General features: G+C 31.6%; 1 protein-coding gene across 3 annotated transcripts in view; it reads left to right on the plus strand.

Moving 5' to 3' along the window:
• The window catches only part of LOC131927604 (uncharacterized), a 96,893-nt gene that overhangs the window by 31,913 nt on the left and 37,676 nt on the right, over window positions 1-27,304 (plus strand). The window contains exons 1-7 of one of the 3 annotated variants that reach the window (XM_059283312.1): window positions 9,901-10,058; window positions 17,538-17,598; window positions 18,260-18,423; window positions 21,611-21,723; window positions 24,142-24,274; window positions 25,693-25,787; window positions 26,165-26,464. The exons of 1 other annotated variant lie outside the window; for it this stretch is intronic. In XM_059283312.1, coding sequence (XP_059139295.1) covers window positions 17,547-17,598; window positions 18,260-18,423; window positions 21,611-21,723; window positions 24,142-24,274; window positions 25,693-25,787; window positions 26,165-26,225 — 618 coding nt within the window. In that variant the 5' untranslated portion in view covers window positions 9,901-10,058; window positions 17,538-17,546 and the 3' untranslated portion in view covers window positions 26,226-26,464. Of the gene's footprint in view, window positions 1-9,897; window positions 10,059-17,537; window positions 17,599-18,259; window positions 18,424-21,610; window positions 21,724-24,141; window positions 24,275-25,692; window positions 25,788-26,164; window positions 26,465-27,304 lie in introns of those variants that run through there. One more of the 3 variants, XM_059283314.1, reaches the window with a different exon arrangement.

Here is a 27,304-nt window from a genome sequence, read left to right on the forward strand (position 1 = left end):
CTGCGCATACAATTAATAATTATATATGACATTTTGTCCACCAAGGTTTATTCAGGTTATTGGCTTTTGAGTAACCGGAAGTAAAGTAAGAACCACTTTATTTTTCGGAAAATTGTCCAAAAGTTGAGAGAAAGCTGAAAACGCTCTAAAGTACTAATATATGAAATATCGTCAAAGTAACTAAAATGATATTCAAGTTATCGTGTTTACAATAATATAGACAACAAAAAAAAAGACTGACATACAAGATTGATACAAAATTTCGGCTCCTGTGGTTTTAAAACATTGGAATTTAAAAAAAAAAAATTCTTTTTTTTTTTTTTTTTTTTTTCTGCACAATACACTCTGCATATTCTTCTAAAAGAAAAACAAAGAAAATTGACATTTTTATTACCATGGAATTCGAATGGACATTGTGGTTTGACAAAGAGCTGGCATATTGTCAGACTATTTACCTACAGCTTTTACATCATTATTTAAAATGTGGAAGAAATGCAGATAATTTGTTTTTTTTAATAACACGATGTATTGTTGACTTATCTGTATGTGTGTGTCAGTAACAGTTGTGGTTTCGTTTTTACACCAGCTGACGGCAACTGTGAACTGCACTGGACAGTTTTTGTCTTTTCAAGATGGAACATTGCTTAAGACGTTAAAGCTAACACATGTGTATGGATTCTCTTTTCCTTCAATACTTAATCCAGATAGTTATACATCTTTATTGGTGAAATAATTCGTTGCCTGTATATTGCTCGATAATTTTAGAGTAGTTTATATAACTTAAAATCATTATTTAGATCAACATCTTATAATACGTTTATTTCCAAAGTAAAATTAAATTTTCTGCCATCTCTATGTCTTTGTCAGAGGAACGAGTTTTAAAATTTATCAAATGCAAAAAATATTTAAATAATTTTTTCATAATTTTTTATCCGAATTAAATCCTTGATGTCAGAATCATCTTACAGTACTTTAAGGTAAAAATATGTTCTAGAAGAAAAAACTATTATCCTCTTTCATCATTAATGTCTTTCTTTTCACAGGACTGTCTGGCCGCCGAGCTTCAACAATGTTCTAAAACCGCAAAAGTCTTGTGGTTACTGATTGATGTATTGAACATCAGTCTATCATGGAAGCTGCCACAACTTACACAAGTTCAGAGAAACTGAAAACATGTTTTTACATTCTCAAGAGTATAATATTTCTTTTTCAAATGATTCGACGTAAGGTCTTCGGCAGAAATAAAACTAGAAAAATTAAATTAAAAAAAAAAACAACACTTGGCAGTGTAAGTGAAAATAAAGAAATATGTGTTTGTCTTGTTCTATGATAAATAAATTCTTTTAAAAATATCAGCAATAGTTGTTTCTTTTTTTAAAATTTATGTTGCGTAATTTTACGGCCTTCAGAAAACAGTACAGCTAAAAGTTACAAATACATAAACGATCATAATAACACATTGAGTATATAACACAGATGTGAAATGTTGGCCAAAAAAATCCAATAGAATTGTAATCGACGTGTAAGTTTTTGTGTGAGGGGAGGAGGGTGGGGGATGTACGCCTAGACTGTTGACGGTAAATGTGTCAAATGTGTTTCACTACGGGTTACATGTATTTGACTAGACCGAGGAAAACGGGGCGTGTCGACGAGGTTAATTAAGTGACTAAGCACCACGTGAAAGACAAATGAACAAGCTATTAATAGAAAGGATGCGATAGGTGATACCGGATGTACAGCTGTGTGTTACTGGGTATATATAAGCGGTTATACTTTTGGGTAGAGAGCAAGACAGATGTATGCAGGAAGAGAAATCGAAGATTTGAGCTGAGCGAGACAGAAGATGTGAGAGACAGAAGATGTGAGAGACAGAAGATGTGAGAGACAGAAGATGTTCGTTTAGAAACGAAGATGGGGTGAACGGGCGCTAGAATGAAGAGATGTATAGAATGGATTGAAAGCAGAAACAAGTGTTAGTAGATTGAGAGACGGAGTGTTACAGTATTTGTACCTGTGACATTGGAGGTCTGTTTTATCTAATTATTAGAACTGTCATTATTCAAGAAGAAATAAAGGGAAGTAATATTGAACCTGCGACAAGTTTGTGCTTCTTTATATCAGGTGGGGGGATCGGTGCCAAAAGAGGAGTCCTTTGCCTAGAGGAGGAATTCCTAAGCCACGGGCGAATACCTACAGACAGGAGGTTGCACACGCCTCTGTCACATTTGGGTGCCTTGAGGAAGGGGTCGTACAAGACCTTATAAAGAACGTCATACATGCTGCTACTGCTACTATATATATATATATATATATATATATATATATATATATATATGCGATTTCACATATTTAGACAGCATTGTCAATAGACTGGAAAAGTGGTTCCAAAAGTGGTTCCACTTTGTGTTGCCAGAAAGCATATTTTTTAACCAAAATTGAATATTTTAAAATATTTGTGAAATAAGTACAAAGTCACTTCCGGTTTTACTAAAGCTAAAAATATTTAAACACAAAATTACTAATAATATAATAATAGTAATTTACAAAACATTTTAATTTTAATTTGGATTAGTATAGTCAGGGTGTTGTGGTGAAAGGGGATGTTATATTATTTAATATAAATAAACTACTAGGCTATATTCCATTGTAATAATAAGTAAAGCGTAATTAATATCAACAGTTTAATATAGGCCTAATCAATCTAGATCGACCTCTGACTATGGGGTCATCTATTAACGATGTCACAACGATGCCAGACACCCCCCTTCCCCAAAAAAGTAAACCTAAGCCCCCCCCCCCCCTCCCCCCATTGCAGCGATTTTCATAAAATATTTAGACCTATGGGCTTTTCCAACATTCATGTAGGCCTATTGATTAATTGTTTTATAACAATTTATAAAACAACTTTTGATAATGCAAATAAAGGCTTAGATTCAGTTTCTTAACATGAGTGTTTGTTGAACATTGAAAAGTGTCATCTTACTTTCTGAACCCCCTCCCGCCCTTGACACAAAGGTCCAAATCTCCCCCACCACCTCAAAGTCTGATGGACGATCACTACAGCATTTTCTATTATTTATAGGATATTCATTAATTAGTCATACAAACCCAATTACATTTGTTGCTGTGATGGTATCTCTGTCATTACAATTATTAAATAGTTTATCTTAACTCAACATTTCCCCTAAGCTCATTTGCTATAGCTGCCTATCCTTATAGAAAACATCTTTTCCTCAAATATCTGGAATGCATCTGATCAGCAAGTCTTTTCTTTTGTAATATATAACATGTTAATAAACTTGCACGGCCAATAACAACACAGTACCAGGAAACAGGCAGTGATTATAGTTTGCTGTATTTGTGGTTGATGGTTAGTTATCAGACATGCTTCACTAAGCCTGGTCTACATTTATATGCTGCTATGGCTAGAATTGACAAAAACCCATGTTCTTGATTCTTCCCTTATCATTAAGTTTTACATCTATGATATATATATATATGCAAATGTAAGGCTTAGAGTGGGACTACATATTTGTGAACACATTTGCTAAAGCAAAAGTTCTTGAGTTGAAATTTTAATCATTTAGGTTGTCTCTGATTTAAACTCAAAGCAGCTTTAACCTTAACTGGTACCTGACTGGTTATAGACAATAAAACTTAGTAAAAGCTGTTTGACATTTTGCTGACCATAAAATTTATTAATATGGAGAGGCAACAAAACTAGGTGAAATCTACTTCAGCCCCATATTCTTAAAAACTATTTATAGTTCGCCAGTTTAAGTTATTTGTTGAATTAAGGTAGCAATAATTAGTTTCCGCTTACACCAGCACACACAACCAGTGCTGAAAAAAAAATAAACATAACAAAGTTTATGATTTTCTTTTTTTAATTACCATATTCATTCAGAACTAACATAATAAAAAATAGTTGTTCAATATGAACAAGTTTTCTTGGGTTAAATTGAGCTTCATCTTGACTATTGTCTTCTCTGTATGCAGTTGTATAATCCACAGTATCTAAAAAAACATAAATAAATTTCATAAACTGTTATATTAAACTCATTATGTTTACATACTTTCAACTCTTAATTTTTATAAATAAAAATATTTGTCCGTCTTATAAAGATCATAAAGCAATGATGTGTATTTATGTATTGGATTGTATGGGCTATCTAACCATTACCATTCATTAAAAATATAGGTCTAATAGTTTACTTTTAATATTTTAATGTAAGGAGTTTGTCATTAAATACAATAGGCCTTCAAAAGAGTCCAAAAAAGAAAAAGTTATCAATAAAGATATACTAGGCTACTTATGTTTAGCCACCTCAGGAATTAGTTGAAAATTGATATTCAAACTAGGCTACTATAACTATCATTAATTCATGCACATACTAAAATAAATATTAGGATAATTATATTAATTTGATTAGTAAGTTAATCCATCTATGACAAGTGACACCTTTTGGCTTTATCAACTATTCTGCATTTTAAGTTCTAAAGATCAATACATAAAACTAAGAGTAGACTAAGTCATATATTAAGTTAGTTAAGTCGAACTAAAATAAGACAGCTATTTACTAGTAAGCCTTCTCTATTCAGTAATTTTTACTATTATTATTAGAGGCCTAAAATTACTGTTAGACTACTAATCTAGATTAAACTTAAATTGTGGATATTATTTAATGTACTAGTCTGTAACCTTTTATTTAGGCTACATGTAATTTTTACAGTTTAAAATTGTAGCCTTATTAAGCCTAGTTAACTTTGTTTAACTTACATACTAATACTAAATATACCCTATCACAGGCCTACTAGACTACTACTAAGCTACTATATGTAAATCTACAGTCTAGATAGGCCTACTGAAACTAAAAGTAATATGACAACTGTAAAAATTAAGCATACTTTATTTTTTTTACGATACTATTTTAAGCCTATAGACCTACTGTTATTAAATATGAATCTGTTAGTTAGACTAACATAAGTCTAATTAGTAATTACCTTTAACTAGGCCCTAATCATAATATTAATAACAATGTAATTGAAGTATTAGGACTGTCGTCTGTACCATAGCCTAAATTATCTTAAATAAAATGTATTTTGTACAGATCTAGTAATTTAGTAAATATTAACTATTAAAATTAAATTAATATAGAAATTATTGGCCTACTAAATAATTGATTCACTAATGTCATGATTTTGCAATTATGAGGTTGTGTGTATTATAATATACCTAGTAACTGTATAGAGTAACTATACTTACTAATACTACTAGTATAGTAAATATATTTTAACAAGTAGGCTTTAACTAATTAGACTAATCATTTATTAGACTAGGTGTATGTGTAGTGCCCTACTAATTACCAAGGACTAAGATTAACTATTTACTATATGACTAGTCTCTAAATTTAGTCTATACCAGCTACACATTTATAATATAAACTATGGGCCTAATTTATTTAACTTATCTATTATTACTATTAACTTAAAATACTTGAATTATTTAATATAGATATTTATAAAATATATAACTTCTAGATCTAGACTAGAGTAGATCTCTACTCTACTTGACTTATACTTTTACTTAATAGATCTACTGACGTACAATATAAAGTTACTTAACTAGACTAACTATAAGATCTGTAGTATAGATCTAGTTAGTAGTTAATATTATAGTATTAGTATTAGTATTATTGAGTATTAAGTATATAAATTAGAATAGATCTAGAATCTAGATCTAGATCTAGTAGGCCTATTTTTTATATTATTTAATAAATAATTAAACATATTAAAAAGCCGTAACATCCTAGATCTACTACTAGATTCTAGACTAGACTTCGATCTAGATCTAGATCTAGATTAGCTAGATCTACTAGATCTAGATAATAGATTCTATTTCTAGATCTAGAATAGATCTCTAGAGTACTCCTCCTAGAATCTAGTAATCTAGATCTAGAAACTTATAGATCTAGCTCTAGCTTACTGCTTAGCCTTAGAGCACTCACAGAGTGAGTAGTCACAGGCCACAGGCCTAAAAAAAAACCCAATGAAACGTGCGTTAAAAACATTCTACAAAAACATTGGTAACAATTAATAAGAATAATGTTAGATATAAGTAATCTGAGCATAACAGTCATAAAAAAATAAGCCAATTATAATGAAAAGAGATACAAACGAATTTTAAAAGCCTGAATCGAACTGAAAATATTCCCTTGTTCGCCATTTTGTTTTCTTGGATCACCTTGTTCGTATTTATCATGGACAATAAATGTTATGACATTTATCGTTTCACTCTCCCTGGCCACTTCAGTTCAGTTCAAGGTGGGGTCGAGGGCGGTTTTATTAAATATTTAAATTTATACAATAATTCAAAATCATTTTCAACGGCTTATGTTCAACACAAAAATCTGAAAAGGAGTGTAATCGATGGTTCCTTATCGACTTTAATTTTTAAAATTGTAGCTATAATTTTATCGCTTGCCATATTTTTAAAAATAATTTTTAAAAAATTTAGTATGATTACATAGACTTTTCCAGTCTATTATGATGATAACTGCACTACTTGCAATAAAACACGCATAAATAAAGCCAAGCGAGATTTTTTGCAAAAAAAAAAAGTTCTTCATTTTGTATATCAGTGAGTGCTGGAAAGCAACAATCTCTTCCCTTCCATCTGCATATTGGAATCTTTGTACAGTTAGTAGACCTACCAATGAAGGATAAATGCATCCACTGGCTTAGACTATCTTTAATAATAGCCTAGGTTTCTGGGAGTTTTAGAAATTGAAACTGTCTCAGAACTAGCTAAAGAAAGATGGCGCTGGATCTGCCATGTAGGATGAGACCAGACAAAGTTACAGCAATGGTGCTTGATTATCCACTTTATAGGGGACTGTGAAGGCTAAGGGAGACTTAGATACACAAAGCAGAAAACTACAGACAGGAGCAGAGAATGTAGCGAAAGACTGGTTTTCTCTGGCGGCCCCATTTACCCTGGGTATTATGATGTGAGTACTTGGACAGGGTCGATGTTGCAAGATGACGAACAATGTACGACGACGATCCAATTTAAATGAGACAAGACGGCGTTCTTCATTTTCAGATTTGATTACATGTAATAGACGTGACTACATCTTACCTCGACGGCAGACAGGACGACGCCTTCTACAACCTCACGTGACGACAACAAGGCGCAGACTGGCTTCAACTATCTTCCTATCATTAATTTTTTTTTAAAAACCCACGTTTTCTGAAAAGCCAGAAGAGGGAAAGTACCGAACCTTGTTTTTATCAAATTACAATTACTAGGTTATGTCCCCTTTTTGTACAAATCAATAGGAGTCTAAAATGATCAATAAAATTTTTCCATGGATCAATTTTGTAATAATAATAATTGAATAATGTATTGTCAAAAATTATGGAAACATATAATTAAAAACATTTTTTTTCTGTAAACCAAAAACCTAAGTTGACCGTCTTTGAAACTAACACATCGATTCCCGCAAGAGTTGGATATCGGTGTTTTAATTGCAAAAAAAACCCTCAATTCTTTTTCAAAACACCCTGAAATTAATAATTGAAGGGAAAAATGGAGAACAGTCAAGTACTGACAATATAAAATTTGCGTCTTTATGTTGATGTTAAAATTCTGAATACATTTAGAAACTGCTGGAATTTATCTCCAAAATTGTGTTTATGTCTCAGTTTAGCACAAAGTACGAATAATAAAAATTTTTTAAAAATAGTTGTAAAACCAAGTTTTTATTTCACTTGCTTACTCTATGTGTCTGTATGGGCCAAAACGGGTGAGCCCCGGGAACGTTGGCTCGCTAAGCCCAGAGTTTCTTCCAGGCATCTCTTCCGAAGAAAGTCTACCGCTCCCCCGAACGAAATAGAATTTATATAGAAAATATATACTTTTACCAGTGTCCCTCCACCCTCCCTGAAAATATTGATCCCCCCCCCCCGAAAATATCAAGTGCCCCTTCCACCACCCCTTCCCCCCCCCCCCCGAGAAAAAATTCTGGAAGAAACACTGGCTAAGCCACCCACTTACTCATCATTTCGATCCGCCTATGTATGTCAAACTTACACTAAAAATATATCAACAGTAGTACGACACGTATCCTTTATCGACCGGCTAGACCTTTGTAAATGTAATACTTGCACATACAAGGCAGCAGTTGTTTAATTTTAGAGTTGTCTCTCCTAGAAGAGTGGCTGTCCCCAGCTAACGAGCCTCATCTGCCCGAGGGTTCGCACTCGAGACTTTTTGGTTTAGCAACCATGAGCTTTATCTACTTCACCACGCCGACCACTATTCGAACAAGTGTCGTAGAATATGATTAGTTTACAAAGTGCAGTAATGGACGGTCTTTACAACTAGGTTCACTATAAGATTAGTGAGCAGCTGTTATACAAATATATATATTCTAACAAGTGACGAAATGAACGGCTGGTATAGCTGTTCTAACAAATGCCGTAATATATGACTGCTATACCCAGGTTATCAAGTAAATATAGACAAAACCATCTTAGAATTCATAGAAGTATTAACAAGTGATTTACGAGTTTTATAATTTTATAATTTACTTATAGTTTTGCTGTAAATCTTTGAAAATAGTATTTGTTTTGTCAGATGCGCAATAACGGTAAAACGCTCATTTTGTTTTAATAAAACATAATTTAATAAATTCCAGTTCAGTGTTATTATTATATTTCAATATTTTTCATAACTTAAATCTGGTTGGCTAATAGCTACATTGCTAATGAGCAGGTGAGCATTAAATATAAACCAGTTTATTGTTAGAAAGAACGTTATGTTAAGGTGTTCACTCTGAATCCAGTTTGTGATGTAAATGAAATAATATGCATTCCTGTGTAACTAATGCAATAGGATTTATAGTCTTATAGAGACTGAGCTTTACTTACAACAAAATGAGTTTTCTGTCTAATCCCTGTTTGATTGCATGCGTTGGATTCAAGTTTATTTCTTCTAGCTTGTTTTATTATACAGTCAACCAGTCAACACAAAATTTGTCGTATTCCCATATGTACAATAAATGTTTCTGATAATTTGCTATTGTATGTCACTTGAATGACCTTATTCTTTTTTAAAGATTGCGCATCTTAAGGGGAATGTAATTGGCGTCAAGTAAAGTTCTGGGGTACACAAATCATACACGGTAAAAATTAAATCTTTTCCGGAATGTCGGAATATATATATATATATATATATATATATATATATATATATATATATATATATATATATATATATATATATACATATATATGGGGAAGCCAAATTATCGATTTTCTCCGTGCGCCGAAAGAAATTGTTATGCCACTGTGTACTGGGCGTTGCTATCAGAACCATAAGTCTGTAACGATAATTTTGTGTAGTTCCCTTGTCTTCAAATCAGTAGATGGTGTTCTATTTCTGCTCTACTCTTGAGGGTTTTTTCCAAAGTGGGATGATAATACAAGAAATGTTTCACTTTACACCCACAATACCACACACCTAGATAATATATAAAGTCTGGAAATGACCTCTTTCAGTCTTCACTTCCATCTCTTGAAATTGCTATTGCGCTTCCTTGTCTGATATTCGTATCTAAGGTTTTCGTATAGTTTTTAGCATACATGATTTTAAACTATTTATGTTCTTTATCTCATATAATGTGTACACAACACTTCGCTTCGTAAACAGGCTTTGTTAGTAGCTCTATAGTATAGGGACTGTTCCCTCCTTAACACAACGCCTTTGAGGATGACGTCTAATGGAGTTATTCATTGGGAAACGGCCACGTCGACAATGATGCAAGTATGGTTAAGATGTAATGATCCGATTGGCTACTCGTTTACCAGGGCGTGGCAACACTGAATGGTATGAATTCATCGTAAGTGCAGCTATCACACAGTCGGCGCGCAAGCTCATCGTTGATAGCGTACACACCACAGTCGAAGAATAAGGTGACCCTCACTGTTTAAAGAAAAAAAGTAGAGACAAAACATTTGAAACAAAAAGCTGGTCAAACAACATCAACTGATCTGTAAGTATACTTGCAATTTATTCATATCATTTCCGCATTTGTTGTTCAAAAGTTCTAACCTGAATCCTGGAAAACTAAAAGGTTGCTGGTGTGTCATCTGTTGAGTCACATGGCCAGAGGCGTAGCTACCCGTTCCGGCGCCCGGGCGAACTATCAATTTTGCGCCCCCCCCCCCTCCGTTTAGACCTAAATATTTACGTTGTTGAAAAAACGCCACCCCTCACTAACTTGGAAAGTGGCCTTTTTTACCAGTCACTTTTTCTTACTGTGTCACACATTCGATGTAGACAACTAGACCGTACAGCTAGTTAGCAGTCTAATTTCTTAACCTCGACTTTAAATAATTCAGTAATGCTGCTTACAATGAGCTTTTAATACGTTTCTCTACCTATATACGTCTGTATGTGTGTGTGGTTGATTTATCTGTTATTCTGTTTATATATTTTTAAGCATTATTAAATATTTTATCGGATTGCAATTAAGCTTTTCGAGTTTGTTGAGTATACCTTTATTTTAAAATATGAACTGCTATTGTTAATATCCCCCACTCCCTCCCCAGTTTACCGCAATGGCGGAACTACCAGACACCTGCAATGCGGAAGTGGGGGTGGAGGTGGGGGGGAGGCAGCCGATTACGCGTCCGAAATCCAACACGAAAAAAACATTACATTTTTTTTTCATGAATTACGTTTTTCGCGCACCTTGATGGGGCTTTTTGTAAAAAAAAACATGTCTACAATAACAGTGATTGTTCTACATTAACTAACACGCACTGTTGCGTAGAAAAATATTTTTTAAAATCTATATTAACTTTAGTTTGACTGGTAGGCTAACGATTACACTACTTCCATGACTTATTGCCCTTCTTTAAACAGTCGGATCCCCGGCTATTAATTTCGCAATCCCCCAAGACATCGCTTGTGGCGTCTATTCTTCGAGAAGCCTCCATCTCCAGGCCTCTCTTGGGCGCCCTATCTTCCGCATTCCCTGGGGGTTCCACGCAAGCGCCTGGCGTGTCACATTTGTGAGAGACTTTCGCAGTGTGTGTCCCACCGAGCGCCTCTTCCTTTTTCTTATTTGCAGTGTTATAGGCCCCTTCCTTGTCTTTCTCCATAGTTCCTTGTTTGGGACTTTGTCTTGCAACCTCAGTTTTAAAATCTATCTGATGCCTTAACATATGAAGTAGAAATAAACAATAAATCTGAACCCCAAGAAAACAAACAAAAGTGTGAAACAAACAAACACCGTTCATCCGATCGGCATGAAACTTTAGTGAGTTGATGAGAATACACCCGAAAATGTTTCTTAAAAAATTTCTTATGGGCGTCGCCCGGAACGGTTCTTATTTTTATCAATAAACAGTTAGGGGCCCAGAATGACAGAGCGGATATATTAGCACTTAGTATCAGTCAATTGTGTGTCCTGAATTGCGGGTAACGGGTAAAACGATATTCAGCGGTAAAAATTCAACACACACACACACACCAACACAAACACTAACAAACACATACTAATACACATATATGCGCGCACACACACACACATACGCACATACACGCGCACACACACAGTAATACACTCACACTAACACACACAGCAGACACACACAAATACAAACACACTAAAACTAACACACTAATAAATTCAATCAAACACACACTAAAAGACACACACTAAAAACACATATTCACTCATACACATATACAAACCCACACACATTTACACACTCTAACAAACACACATACTTAAACACACTAAGACACACTGACACCTTCAAACATATTAACACAAACACACACACACAAACTAACTCTAACAAACATTAACACACACACAATCTAATACACATAAATACAGTTACACTAAATCACACACACTAACACACTTAAACACATGCGAATACGCACACGCACACACACACACACTAACACTCACACACTAAGACACACTAACACATTGACAGTTACAAACATTAACACACACACACACTTACACACACAAATACACGAATACTTACAAACACAACCGCACACACAGTAACACACACTAACTCACTAACCATACTAAACGACAACAACACACCCACACAAACACACACATACACTAACACACACTTATAGATAAATACACTAACTCACTAACACACTAACACACACACACACACTAACACACGAAAACATAAAAAAACGCACTCTCATACAACTACACACTATCAAAAACTAACAGACTAACACAAAATAACACACACAGAAACGTACGAAAACGCAGCACACCAACACACATACCTACATTAACACTCACTAGCACACACACACACACACAAACACGAACACGCAGACACTTACGCATTAACAAACACACACACACATCAATACACACTAACACCCACGAACCGGAACATACACTAATACACACTAAAAAATCCACACACATAAACTAACTCACTATAAACACTAACACACTTATCCACACTAATATATTTACACACACAAACACATAAAAACACACATATACAAACACACATACACACACATTAACACACTAACATACACACATAGTGTGACATACTAAAATACACTAACACCTTAACACATATTAAAAACAAACAAACACAAACACGATCAGAAGAACACACATACACACAAACACACACTAACATTCACAGACAAAGACGCGCACGCACACTTGCGCACACTCACGCACACTCACTCACGCACACACAATCACTAACACTCTAACGCTCACACACACGTAGACAAACTTGCACATATACACACACTAACACATGGTGTTAAACTTAAAAATTAAAAGATTTAAAAAATCTATTATTTTCCTCTTTAATCTGAATTTATTTTTTTCTAACTTACCCGTCCCCGCGCGTTGCCGCGGGAATAGAAGAAAGTCTGAAGGAATATATAAGAAGGGTTTCATCAATGCGTTACCAATCCATAGTTTCTTAGACTCGTGACCTTGTTTTCTAAAACTTTGTTATTTAAATGTAAACAATGCCTGCAATTGTATCATAAATATTAGGACACGGGTTTACCTACACTAACGCATGAAAACCTTGAGTGTGCGTTAATCACCGAAATAATGAGGTAGAACATACTTCGGTGACCACATATGTGTCAGGGACATAGAGGGCGCTCAATGGAGCCCCCGATTACACTACTTTGCCATAGTGCTCGCAGGGGAACTCGGGGCGCTTCGGATCGTGCAATCTATGGGGCGCCTGTCAATGTTTAAACGCTGAATTCAGTAGTACCCTTTACCCGCTATGCAGGACGCGCGGTTAACAGAAGCAAAGTGGTGATATAGCCGCTCTGGAACTCTGGGCGCAAAATCTTTTATTGACGAAAATTGCACCCTCCTGGGCGCCGCTCATATCAAATCATATCCCGAGTATTTTCATCAAATCCTTAAAGTTTTATAGCACTCGGAAGAAAGATGTCAGACCGCTTTTGACTTTTATCTTTTATAAACCGTATATAGAGAAAAATCGCACCCTCCCGTGGCGCCGCCCTTGCTAAATTAAAAAAAAAGATTTTTTTCCAGCACCCTTTCTCTGCAGTGTTCTAATCAACTCCCCCACAGCTACATGGCCATCCGGGACGGTGTCAAACCGCATTGACATTTATTTTTTACTAGGCATACTGCCTAGCTTCGATTAGGATTTCAAAAACATTTGAGAATTTGAAAGCTTAATTAAATGGTGATTGGCTGATATGTGGGGTGCTTTCATTTAAACAGTAATGCTAATTTTAGAGAAATTGTTGTTGTTGTTTGTTTGTTATTTGTAGTCCGTTTTCAGAGATATTGGTGGGAACATCGCAATTTATTACTCGAAATGTAATAAAACTGCAGAGGTTCCCTGAACAGTATAACTCATAACTTATATTACAATGACTTACAAAATTAATTTTTACAATTAGGTTAGGATACATAATTTAATTTACAATTTAATTGTTTACTGAAAATAATGCTATACTTCGTTATTTTCTGTTTATGTTTTAAATAGTATAAAATAGTTTGAAAAATATTTATTTTAATAATCTACTTCCATTGTAAATTGAACGATTGACGTCGTTTTTTCTTACAATTTTTACAAACGGTTGCTATGCTTATATAAGAAAATACGGCATCTGAACAAATGTATCGACCATAATGTTTTTTCCGACAGGAATAAAGTTTTTTATTACCCTCCAGGGTCGGTCTACGACCTCACAAAATATATAGCTTATGTAAGGGTATGGGCGGGTGTACTTTTCGTCATAAATCCACTAAATCATCGATTTCCCACTTTTACTTGATCTATTCTAAACAGAACAACCATCGTTGAATCTAAAAATGACATTGTTATGACCCTAAAAACAGTATTTATTTATGAAAAACCTGGTTCATTTGTTTAATTTTTTGGTAAAAATAGCCATTTCAGTTACCTAGTAAAGTACTATTAGGCTTCGCGGAAACCTAATGTGTTTTATATCAATGAAAAGGCCGTGACCTCCTTTCTTTATTTGTTTTAAAATTAAAGGACCAATCAAAATACCCATTTTAATGTGATTATTTTTTTACGTCATAAAGTTGTTTATTTTACTCAGTCGGGTTTTTCCTGTATGCAAATGTTTGACCTCAATTTTTTTCATTGGCATTCAATGGCGGAAGCTAGTTAACGGTTGGTCGTTTCGCTTCGGAAGTAAACATTCCCTTAGTTTCAGCGCGTTGCTAAGTTTGATCTAGTTTTGTGTCTCTAAGCTTCTGAGCAGTGAGACGATTTAATTTGTTTCTCTTTCGATAATGGGTAGAACAAAACACTCGCTAAAAATAGATACACACATCTAACTAATTTACTAAAGCAAGGGCAAGTCCGAATGCAACTGATTGCAGCTGCCTCTACTCAATCTAGCACTATTCAGACAAGCACTGGTGCAGATGTAATATGCACATTTACTAAGAAACTGCGGCAATGTAAGACACAGTTTTTATAGACAGAAGAAAGCACTGTTACATCTAGTACTGGTAGTGCTAATTGTAAACCATAGCCATGCAGAATTATTGTCGATTGAGATTTGCTTCTTGATAATATCAATACATTTCCTCGCCCACTGTGATGTAGTGGCTACTATGGATGAAAAAAGTGTAAAGGGTTTGCTTCAAGCATGGTGTGGCAGTAATAAAAATGTTGTAAACGTAAATATACAACTGCAAAAGAATCCAGAACAAAGCCATTCACAATAAACAAAGATATCGTCTTATCATAACTGGCTTTAGACATGATACCATGCAAAATATACTGCTGTTTCTGCGATAGCATAATTCAATTTTGGGCCCAGGCATGCTGTGGCATTGCTGTCAAAAGAAGGAAACCATAGTCGAAGACTCAGTGAAGGACGCCAAAAAAAGACGCATTGAAAACAGCTTTTCTACAGCTCTAGGTAAAACAAAGAGCGCCAGAAAAAAAGAAAATTAACAGCCGAACAAGCTCAGAAGGAATATATTCAGCACCACCATACTTCAGGCTATAAATGTGGCCGATTTTAGTGACATACAGCGGTAAATTTTCATTTTTTGCAACTTTTTGTTGGTTTTTTGCGTTTTTCTCAGTTTGATGTTTTTGTGTACAATTGGTAAAATAACTTTGTTAATAATTATCAGAACTGAACTTAATTTGCTCCAGTTACTCTGTATATATGCCCAAATAAAACTGATAGAACACTTTTGGAATTTTTGTAAAAATTTTTTTTTATTGTTGAAATAGTGAAAAATTGGACGAAATAATGACATTTTTACAGTGATGTATTGAAAAAAAAGTAAAAAAAAAATTATCTTCTTTTTTAAAAATGTAATCAATCAGAAGTCTTAAACACACGTGTCTGCACACTATATTAAGTTTTCATGAAATTTGTACAAACCATTTTTGAGTTATTTCTATTTAAAAATCGTCAATAAAATCCAATATGGCCACCTTCACCATGGCAACGGAGGCTTCAAAAAATTTAAAAAAAATAGTTTTATGCTTAACTCTTTGAGTTATAACTACTAGCCAAGTATTACATCTTTAGACTCGGAAATAAGGAAGTTGGTACTCACCACCCGCCCATGCCCGTGAGGAGAATTTCACTCGCGGTACGTTTTAGCCTCGTCGTGCAAGCAGAGTCTGACCGACACTATATCCATAAAACCGATTCATTTACCCAGGTTTGTGGAAAAAATGAGCCAGATGTTCAAGCCAAAGTTCCAAAACATTGTTTTGAAAATAGTCATCGTTTTTTATCAAAATTAACAAAGTTTATATAAGGAATTCGGACCGGTCAGTTCTAAAGCCGTTACGGAATTGTCCCGAAGATAACGCCTATTGTAAAGTAACCCCCGAAGGTATTTCTACGACCTCAGGAGTTATGATAGGGTTAGTACTTCCAGATTTATTTATTTATTTTTACAAAAACAATACTATGTTTATATAAGGGAATATGGCCTCTGGTCAGTTAAAACATTGTTCCAAAATTTTCCCGACGGTAGCTCTATTTTTTTCCTGAACTCCTAGAGCAGATGTAGATATCCTAGAGTTTTTAAAGGGTTTCTATGAGGGAATTTTTTTTTAATAGCTCATATAAGGATAATTTCACTCGTGGTCACTTTTTAGCACTCGCCGTGCGAGCAGAGGCTGACCGATAGTTTATCCATAATGCCCATTTATTCACTCAGCTCTATGCGAAAAAGTGAGCCAGATGTACAGAGCGGTAGTTCCAAAACATTGTTTTGAAAATACTTATCGTTTTTCACCAAATGTACAATGTTTATATTAGACCACCCCTGCGAAGTTGAAATTTCCTTTTAGGCAGAAACCTCCACTGGAGTTTTCTTATCAGCTACTCAAATTTTCATGGCACGCGGATGAGCTAAATCTGACTTTTATTTTTTATATACCGTATATAGAGAAAAAGCGCACCCTCCCGGGGCGCCGCCATTGTGAAATTAAAAGATATTCTTTTGCTGAAACCTCCCCTAGAGTGTCCATTCAACTCCCTAAATTATCATGGCGATCGGGTGAATAATGTCGAACCGCAATCGACTTTTTTTTTATATACTTTATATAGAGAAAAAATAAATCGCGCACTGTCGGGGCACCGCCCCTGCGAATTTGAAATTTTTTTTTCGCAGAAACCTCACCTGGATTATTCTGAACAACTTCCTAAAGTTTCATTGCAATTGGATGAAAGTAGTAGTAATGCATAAAAGACAGACACACAGACACACACACAAATTTTTTGCTGTTTATATAGTTAGATTATTGATTTTTTTCTTGTTTAGAATGTTGCTTATTTTTCACTCCTTACAAAATAGCATCGGTTTAAATATATATATATATATATATATATATATATATATATATATATATATATATATATATATATATATATACTGAAATTTTTTCTCTCACTATATATATATTTTTTGAATTTTTTCTCTGACATTTAGAAAATCAAGATGAATAAATTCCTGATCTGTTTAACACTTTGTCATGCTTTTTCTGCTGTGTGTAAGTCAGTTTTACCACATTTAAAAAATATTCTTTCTTTCATTTTTTTTACTTGATTACCCTTTCAATTAGGTAGAACAAACTTAAGCATTAGATTGTATATGCAAGCTTCTCACATACGTAAAGCGATTTCCGGTAACCGAATTTTTTTTTACCTAAATAGCTTTTTAAATTTTTCGAGTTACCGGAAGTGATACTTTATTCTTTTTATCTGAAAATAAGCTAACCTGAGTACAGTTTCAGTTAGATGGACAAAATTTGATACATAAATATCTTTTTAATAACAGCTCTAAGCATACATTTAACCCAAAAAATAACAGCGCACCATATACAGTTTAAAAAGTTATCTATTGTACAACAGCTTAAGATGTAAACTATTATCGTTATCTGTTGCTAAAGATAATAATGAACCTTAAAGAAATGAGTCTTAGTCTTAGTCAAAATTATTAATTAAATAAAGTAAATGAAATTAGAAAGCTAAAATAATGAGGTCGAACAAGAATAAAACTTGAGTTTCATTGTGAGATTTATTTTTTAAACACCCACTAACTCACAAAGTTCATTTAGAATATTCTCTGTTAATAATTTTCTTCTTAATAAAATCGATACAGCTGTAGTTAACTGGTCAAACAATTACTTTACAATGTAATATTTAATGCAGCAAATGCAGCTCGGGTCGACGACCAGTCGTATGCCAACTTTCTTCAAATATACAGCGGGACTTTCGACGGAGGAGAAATCACATTCCTCAATGGGACAAGATATGCGCCACTCGGAGCACTAACAAAAAACCCAATTATAAATACAAAAATAGGCGATGCCTCGGTCAGTCGCATTTCTTCATTTATTAACAAAGGGTAACCAAAAAGTACACTAACATAAACAAAAACATTAACATAAACACACAAAAACACTCATTACATTATAACACAAAAACATAATATATATGTATATATTTATATGTATATATGTATATATGTATATATGTATATATGTATATATGTATATATGTATATATGTATATATGTATATATGTATATATGTATATATGTATATATGTATATATGTATATATGTATATATGTATATATGTATATATGTATATATGTATATATGTATATATGTATATATGTATATATGTATATATGTATATATGTATATATGTATATATGTATATATGTATATATGTATATATGTATATATGTATATATGTATATATGTATATATGTATATATGTATATATGTATATATGTATATATGTATATATGTATATATGTATATATGTATATATGTATATATGTATATATGTATATATGTATATATGTATATATGTATATATGTATATATGTATATATGTATATATGTATATATGTATATATGTATATATGTATATATGTATATATGTATATATGTATATATGTATATATGTATATATGTATATATGTATATATGTATATATGTATATATGTATATATGTATATATGTATATATGTATATATGTATATATGTATATATGTATATATGTATATATGTATATATGTATATATGTATATTTGTATATATGTATATATGTATATATGTATATATGTATATATGTATATATGTATATATGTATATATGTATATATGTATATATGTATATATGTATATATGTATATATGTATATATGTATATATGTATTTATGTATTTATGTATTTATGTATTTATGTATATATGTATACATGTATATATGTATTTATATATTTATGTATACATGTATACATGTATTTATGTATATATGTATATATGTATATATGTATATATGTATATATGTATATATGTATATATGTATATATGTATATATGTATATATGTATATATGTATATATGTATATATGTATATATGTATATATGTATATATGTTTATATGTATTTATGTATTTATGTATTTATGTATTTATGTATATATGTATTTATATATTTATGTATTTATGTATTTATGTATTTATGTATTTATGTATATATGTATTTATGTATTTATGTATATATGTATTTATGTATTTATGTATTTATGTATTTATGTATTTATGTATATATGTATTTATGTATTTATGTATATATGTATTTATGTATTTATGTATTTATGTATTTATGTATATATGTATATATGTATTTATGTATTGATGTATTGATGTATTTATGTATTTATGTATTTATGTATTTATGTATTTATGTATTTATGTATTTATGTATTTATGTATTTATGTATTTATGTATTTATGTATTTATGTATTTATGTATTTATGTATTTATGTATTTATGTATATATTTATTTATGTATTTATGTATTTATGTATATATGTATTTATGTATATATGTATTTATGTATATATGTATATATGTATTTATGTATTTATGTATTTATGTATTTATGTATTTATGTATTTATGTATTTATGTATTTATGTATTTATGTATTTATGTATTTATGTATTTATGTATTTATGTATTTATGTATTTATGTATTTATGTATTTATGTATTTATGTATTTATGTATTTATGTATTTATGTATTTATATATTTATGTATTTATGTATTTATGTATTTATTTATATATGTATTTATGTATATACGTATATATGTATATACGTATATATGTATATATGTATTTATGTATTTATGTATATACGTATTTATGTATATATGTATTTATGTATTTAGGTATATACGTATTTATGTATATACGTATATATGTATTTACGTATATACGTATATGTATATATATGTATTTATGTATATATGTATATATGTATTTATGTATATATGTATTTATGTATTTATGTATTTATGTATTTATGTATTTATGTATTTATGTATTTATGTATTTATGTATTTATGTATTTATGTATTTATGTATTTATGTATTTATGTATTTATGTATTTATGTATTTATGTATTTATGTATTTATGTATTTATGTATTTATGTATTTATGTATTTATGTATTTATGTATTTATGTATTTATGTATTTATGTATTTATGTATATATGTATATATGTATATATGTATATACGTATATATGTATATACGTATATATGTACATATGTATATATGTATTTATGTATATACGTATATACGTATATACGTATATACCTATATACGTACATACGTATATACGTATATATGTATATATGTATATATGTATATATGTATATATGTATATATGTATATATGTATATATGTATATACGTATATACGTATATATGTATATGTGTATATATGTATATGTGTATATACGTATATACGTATATATGTATATATGTATATACGTATATGTGTATATACGTATATACGTATATATGTATTTATGTATATATGTATATATGTATAAATGTATATATATATATATATATACGTATATATGTATATATGTATATACGTATATGTGTATATGTGTATATACGTATATATGTATATACGTATATATGTATATGTGTATATATGTATATATGTATATATGCATATATGTATATATGTATATATGCATATATGCATATATGCATATATGAATATTTGTATATATGCATATATGCATATATGCATATATGTATATATGCATATATGTATATATGTATATATGTATATATGCATATATGTATATATGCATATATGCATATATGTATATATGCATATATACATATATACCTATGAACATTTATACATATATATATATATATATATATATATATATATATATATATATATATATATATATATATATATATATATATGTATATATATATATATATATATATATATATATATATATATATATATATATATATATATATATATATATATATATATATATATATATATATATATATATATATATATGTATTTACATTTAATTAAATTTATATGTATTTATGTTTTTTGTATATATGCGTTTTTTGCGTATTTATATTTATATTTAAAGATGCTTTAAAGCTTTTCTCTTTTCATTTGTAATATATATAGATCTATTTTGTTTAGGCACAAAAATTTTTCACCCGCAAATCTTACTATGACATCATTCAATTTTATGTTGAGGCAACGAAAGTAGTAAATGGAACAATTGTGCTAAAAACGTACACAATTATGATAAAGTAAGTCATTATATATATATATATATATATATATATATATATATATATATATATATATATATATATATATATATATATATATATATATATGTATATTTATATGTATATATATATGTACTAGCTGTATCCCGTGCTCCGCCACGGTAAATCTTTTTTAAAATATACCAACTTGGGAACAGAACAAAACAAAACATAACAAAAACGAACGCAAAAAAAAAAAAAAAAAAAAAAAGAAAACAAAAACACAACACTCATAACATAAACACAATTTAAATGCAATCATAAAGGCATATTGCTCTCAGTCTAGCCCGTAGCGCTAAATCGCGCGTGAATGACTATAAAACCGAGGCGTAGCGACCCTTTCCGGCGCCTGGGGACAAACTTTCGATTTGACCCCCCCCCTTCAAACTTACGATATGCACCGCACCCCCTCCCCTCAAAATTTTAATTTCCACCCCACCCCCTTAAACTTTCTATTTGCCCCCCCCCCCCCCCCCCCAGGGTTTCGATTTACACCACTTTTGTTATGAGATTCCCCCCCCCCCCCCCCCCCCACGTTCAAACTTTTGATTTGCACCCCTCCCACCCTAAAACTTGCGATTTCCACCCCCCCCCTCGCAAATTTTTTCCCACCGACTTTGGCGCCCCCTAAGGTCGGCACCCGGGGACATATGCCCCCCCCCCTCGCTACGCCTCTCCTATAAAACCCCCAGCTTGTCCGCAAACCAAAAGATAGAATAATAATAAATAATATACAATAAATAATAGGCAATATTTAAAATATCCGTGTTTTACCTACCATATATCACTTTACCAATTCACGCATTTTTTCCCCAGTACTTTAAATTTTAAAAATTTACAATAGAGTTTCATAACTAAAACAATTGCGCACCATCCACCCAATGAACGTGATGACGCGCCTAAAATGTTGCGGAATAGTTAATTAAAAATTATATGTAGTAAACAGTAAATTCAGTGAATGAAATAAATAAAAGATTGCCTTTTATCAATCCATGCTAATTATAATTTTCTAACAATCCGCATCCCACAATTTGCATTCACATTTTGCTAATTATATTATTGCAACACTAATTCCTTCAAGGAGGTCCGTAAATTTGCATTCACATGTTTTTTAAGCGTGAGTTAAATTTATTTTTGAATTACCTCCCTTGTCAAAATTAGAAAAAAGAGTTAAATTAATTTGATTTTTCTAGCCTACTGTTATTACGTTATTAAAATGTTTCCACCTTTCTAATGAATAAAAAAGAAAACAATATTTGACATTGATCCTTTTAATATGTTTTAGCAATGTGCGTGTATTTAATATTCTCTTTACGTTATGCAAAATTGTACAAACAGTGGAAATTATAAAATAGCTCTAAGCCGCTATATAAACAAACCCTACTCTAATACCTATACTAAGACACTGCGGTGCACTGAAAAGCACAGCATGGTGCGAATAATTACTTTTATCTATAGCGATGACGGAATGAAGGAAGGAAGGAAGGAAGGACTGACACACACCAGCCCGCTTATATTATATATATATATATACAGATACAGATACACTCTTGCACTTTTGGATACTTTGTCCATTTGTGTATTAAGAAAATAATAACTTTAAATAACTTAAATATATATATATATATATATATATATATATATATATATATATATATATATATATATATATATATATATATATATATATATATATATATATATATATATATATATGTATGTATATCTATGTGTAAATATAGTTAGGCCTATAAAAATGGATGTATATGTAGCTGCAGATGCCGATGCAGATGCAAATGCAAATGTAGTTGTGGATGTGGATGAGGATGTGGATGTGGATGATGATGTGGAATTTAATGTAGAGAAGATGTAGATGTAGAGAAAATGTACTTAATCGTTTAAAATTTGTTAGATTAAAGATATAAATAAACAACGTTTTTGTCAAGGGTGTTTTAGTATGTTTTTGAACTATATAAATGGCGTCACAAAATGGCCCGTCTTACTTAATAAGTTAAAAAAAATTTCACAGGTCAATTGGTCTATAGAGCAGGTTAAGTAGAGTTTATCTTTTTTGCGCCCTCGGTATATGGAGATATGATGAGATAATTCCAATGCCCAGCTAAATTTGCCTTCCCTAATATAGGTTATGTATCCATCTTAGCTGGTGAGGTCAAAACTTCCAAACCATTCTAATCAGTGATTCGAACTAGAGACTTTTGTGATAAAAATCTATTAACGTGCATTGCCTACGATTCTTGACCTATATGCCAAGCTTGAACAAAATGGTCTGGTAAATGTAAACGTAATTTTGCTTGACTTAGAACAGATTTGAAATCATTTTTTTTAGGCGAGGGGGGTCATGTTTATAACAATTGTAATAATGTACATACATTTTAGCCGAACTACTGGAGTTTTACCAGAAAATTGGACTGCCGACATTGCTACGTATGCTGGATGTGATTCTGTAATAAGTCGTTTGGGTAACGCTAATGATCAATTCACAAGCTTTGTAGATTGGTGCGGCAATCAGGTACGAGGCTGAATTTTATACTTTATGCATATTAATCGCATTATTTTTATGCAATTAAAAATAAAGCAGGAATGATCTCTCCTAAACTTTATCGTATTTTCTCATGTAACAGTATGGGGAATAGCACTTTCAGTGCATTCGGACTACACAAATGCAGTGTTTCTTCCAGACTTTTTTCTCCGGGGGGGCACTTGAAATCTTCGGGGGGGCGGTAAACTTTCTTCGGGGGGGGGGGGGGGGCGGACACTGTTAAACGTATATATTTTCTATATAAATTATATAAATTTCATTTCGTTCGGGGGGGGGGGGGGGGCCTGGAAAAAACTCTGCACAAATGCAGAAGTTTAGGACAAGGCAATTGCCTAGTTTTTTTCCTGAGAATTCAGATTGAAGTGAAGATTTATTAAAATATGCTTTTTGAGAAAATGATAAAAATGAGCATATTTCAAGGTTTTGTTAGAGATTGGAAATAAAGCTAAATATACCATTATAAATCAGTAATTTTCAATTTTATCATACATAGAATGGAAACGCGTAGAAAAAAAAATTCGATCTAAAAGTGATTTTAAGTTATCATATTCTTATGATTTTTGAGTAATTTGAAATGGTGTAAAATCAAGAAAACAAAATCATGCTTATCAATTAAATTATGTCCACATACCTGGAAAGATAATTAAGATGTCGGTCTTTTAAAAACCAGAAATGAGGTAAAGAACCATTTCTGGTTATTGGAGGATACTAAAAATATTAAAGTAATCCAAGTATAAGCTCTTGTACTTGTCCACATAACTGAAATAGTACTCAAGTTATAGCGATCGTCCGGAAATGTAGTAAAGAATAAGTTCCGGCTACCGAAAATCGTTCAACAGTTGATAGTAGCCTGCGCATACAATTAATAATTATATATGATATTTTGTCCACCAAGGTTTATTCAGGTTATTGGCTTTTGAGTAACCGGAAGTAAAGTAAGAATCACTTTTGTTTTCCGGAAATTGTCCAAAAGTTGAAAGAAAGCTAAAAATGCAATAAAGTAATAATATATGAACTATCGTCAAACTAACTAAAATGATATCCAAGTTATCGTATTTACAGTAATATAGACAAAAAAGACTGACATACAAGATTGATACAAAATTTCGGCACCTGTGGTTTAAAAACATTGGGATTTTTTAAAAAACATTTTTATTTGTATTTATTTTTGCACTATACACCCTGCATATTCTTCTAAAAGAAAACGAAGAAAATTTACATTTTTATGACCCTGGAATTCGAATGGACATTGTGGTTTGACAAAGAGCTGGCATATTGTCAAACTATTTACCTACAGCTTTTATAACCAGTACATGATTGTTTATAACACGATGTATTGTTAATTTAACTGTATGTGTGTGTCATTAACATTTGAGGTTTTTTTACAGCAAGTTCCTAGAGCGACGATAATTGTGAACTGCACTGGACAGTTTTGGTCATTGGAAGATGGATCGTTCTATAAGACGTTAAAGCAAGAACATGTGTATGGATTCACTTTTCCTTCAATACTTAATCCAGAAAGTTATATAGCTTTATATGTGTAATAATTCTTTGCCTGTATATTGCTCGATAATTTTAGAGTAGTTTATATAACTTAAAATCACTATTTAGATCAACATCTTATAATAGTTTTATTTTTAAAGTATAATTAAATTTTCTGCGATCTCTTGTGTCTTTGTCAGAGGAACGAGTTTTAAAATGTATCAACTGTCAATTAAATATTTAAATAATTTTCTCATAATTTTTTATCCCAATTAAATCCATGATGGCTGATATATCTTACAGTACGGTAAGGTAAAAAAAAATTCTAGAAGAAAAATCTATTATCCTCTTTTATCATTATTGTCTTTGTTTTCGCAGGACTGGCTGGCCATCGAGCTTCAACAATGTTCTAAAACCGCAAAAGCCTTGTGGTTACTGATTGATGTATTGAACATCAGTCTATCATGGTAGCTGCCACAACTTACACAAGTTCATAGAAACTGAAAACATGTTTTACATTCTCAAGAGTATATTTTTTTTTTCAAATGATTCGACGTACGGTTTTCGGCAGAAATTTAACTAGAAAAAATAAAACTTTGAAAACACCTAACAGTGTAAGTAAAAATAAAGAAATGTGTGTTTGTCTTGTTCTATGATAAATAAATTATTTTAAAAATATCACAAATAGTTGTTTGTTTTTTTTTTTAATTTATGTTGCATAATTTAACGGTACGTAGTACGGCCTTCACAAAACAGTACAGCTAAAAGTTACAAATACATAAACGATCATAGTAACACATTAAGTATATAACATAGATGTGAAATTTTGGCCAAAAAAATCCAATAGAATTGTAATCGACATGTATGTGTTTGTGTGTGGGGGAGAAGGGTGGGGGATGTACGCCTAGACTGTTGACGGTAAATGGGTCAAATGTGGTTCACTACAGGTTACATGTATTTGACTAGACCGAGGAAAACGGGGCGTGTCGACGAGGTTAATTAAGTGACTAAGCACCACGTGACCGCGTGACGAGTTCGGATGTTGTCAGGTTAGGTAGACCGAACAAGCCAAATTTCGATTGTTTGTTTTAATAATGTCATCGGCGGCTCTGTTCTCTCGTTTTGGTGGGGACTTTTATTTTGTATTTCTCTCTATGTTAAAAAAAATCCTGTATTATCAATAAACTAATTTATTCTTACTCATTAAAAAATTCATATTTGGAATGTTAGCGGACAGAGAGGTCAATTGGTAGAGCATAAGAATACTAATACGAATGTCTCGAGTTCAAATTCCTTGCTGTATTCCCTAAGTTTGTCTGCTTATTTCAAGTTCTGTAAGTAGAGATGGTACTTCTAGTTCAGTAAAAAAACCGTCTTTGAAATTAACATATCGATTCCCGCAAGAGTTGGATATCGATGTTTTAATTGCAAAAAAAAACCCCTCAATTCTTTTTCAAAACACCCTGAAATTAATAATTGAAGGGAAAAACGGAAAACAGTCAAGTACTGACAATGTAA

This window comes from Physella acuta, unplaced genomic scaffold (assembly GCF_028476545.2).
Source record: "Physella acuta isolate Inbredline_101_S28 unplaced genomic scaffold, ASM2847654v3 ptg001423l, whole genome shotgun sequence".
NCBI lineage: Eukaryota > Metazoa > Mollusca > Gastropoda > Physidae > Physella > Physella acuta.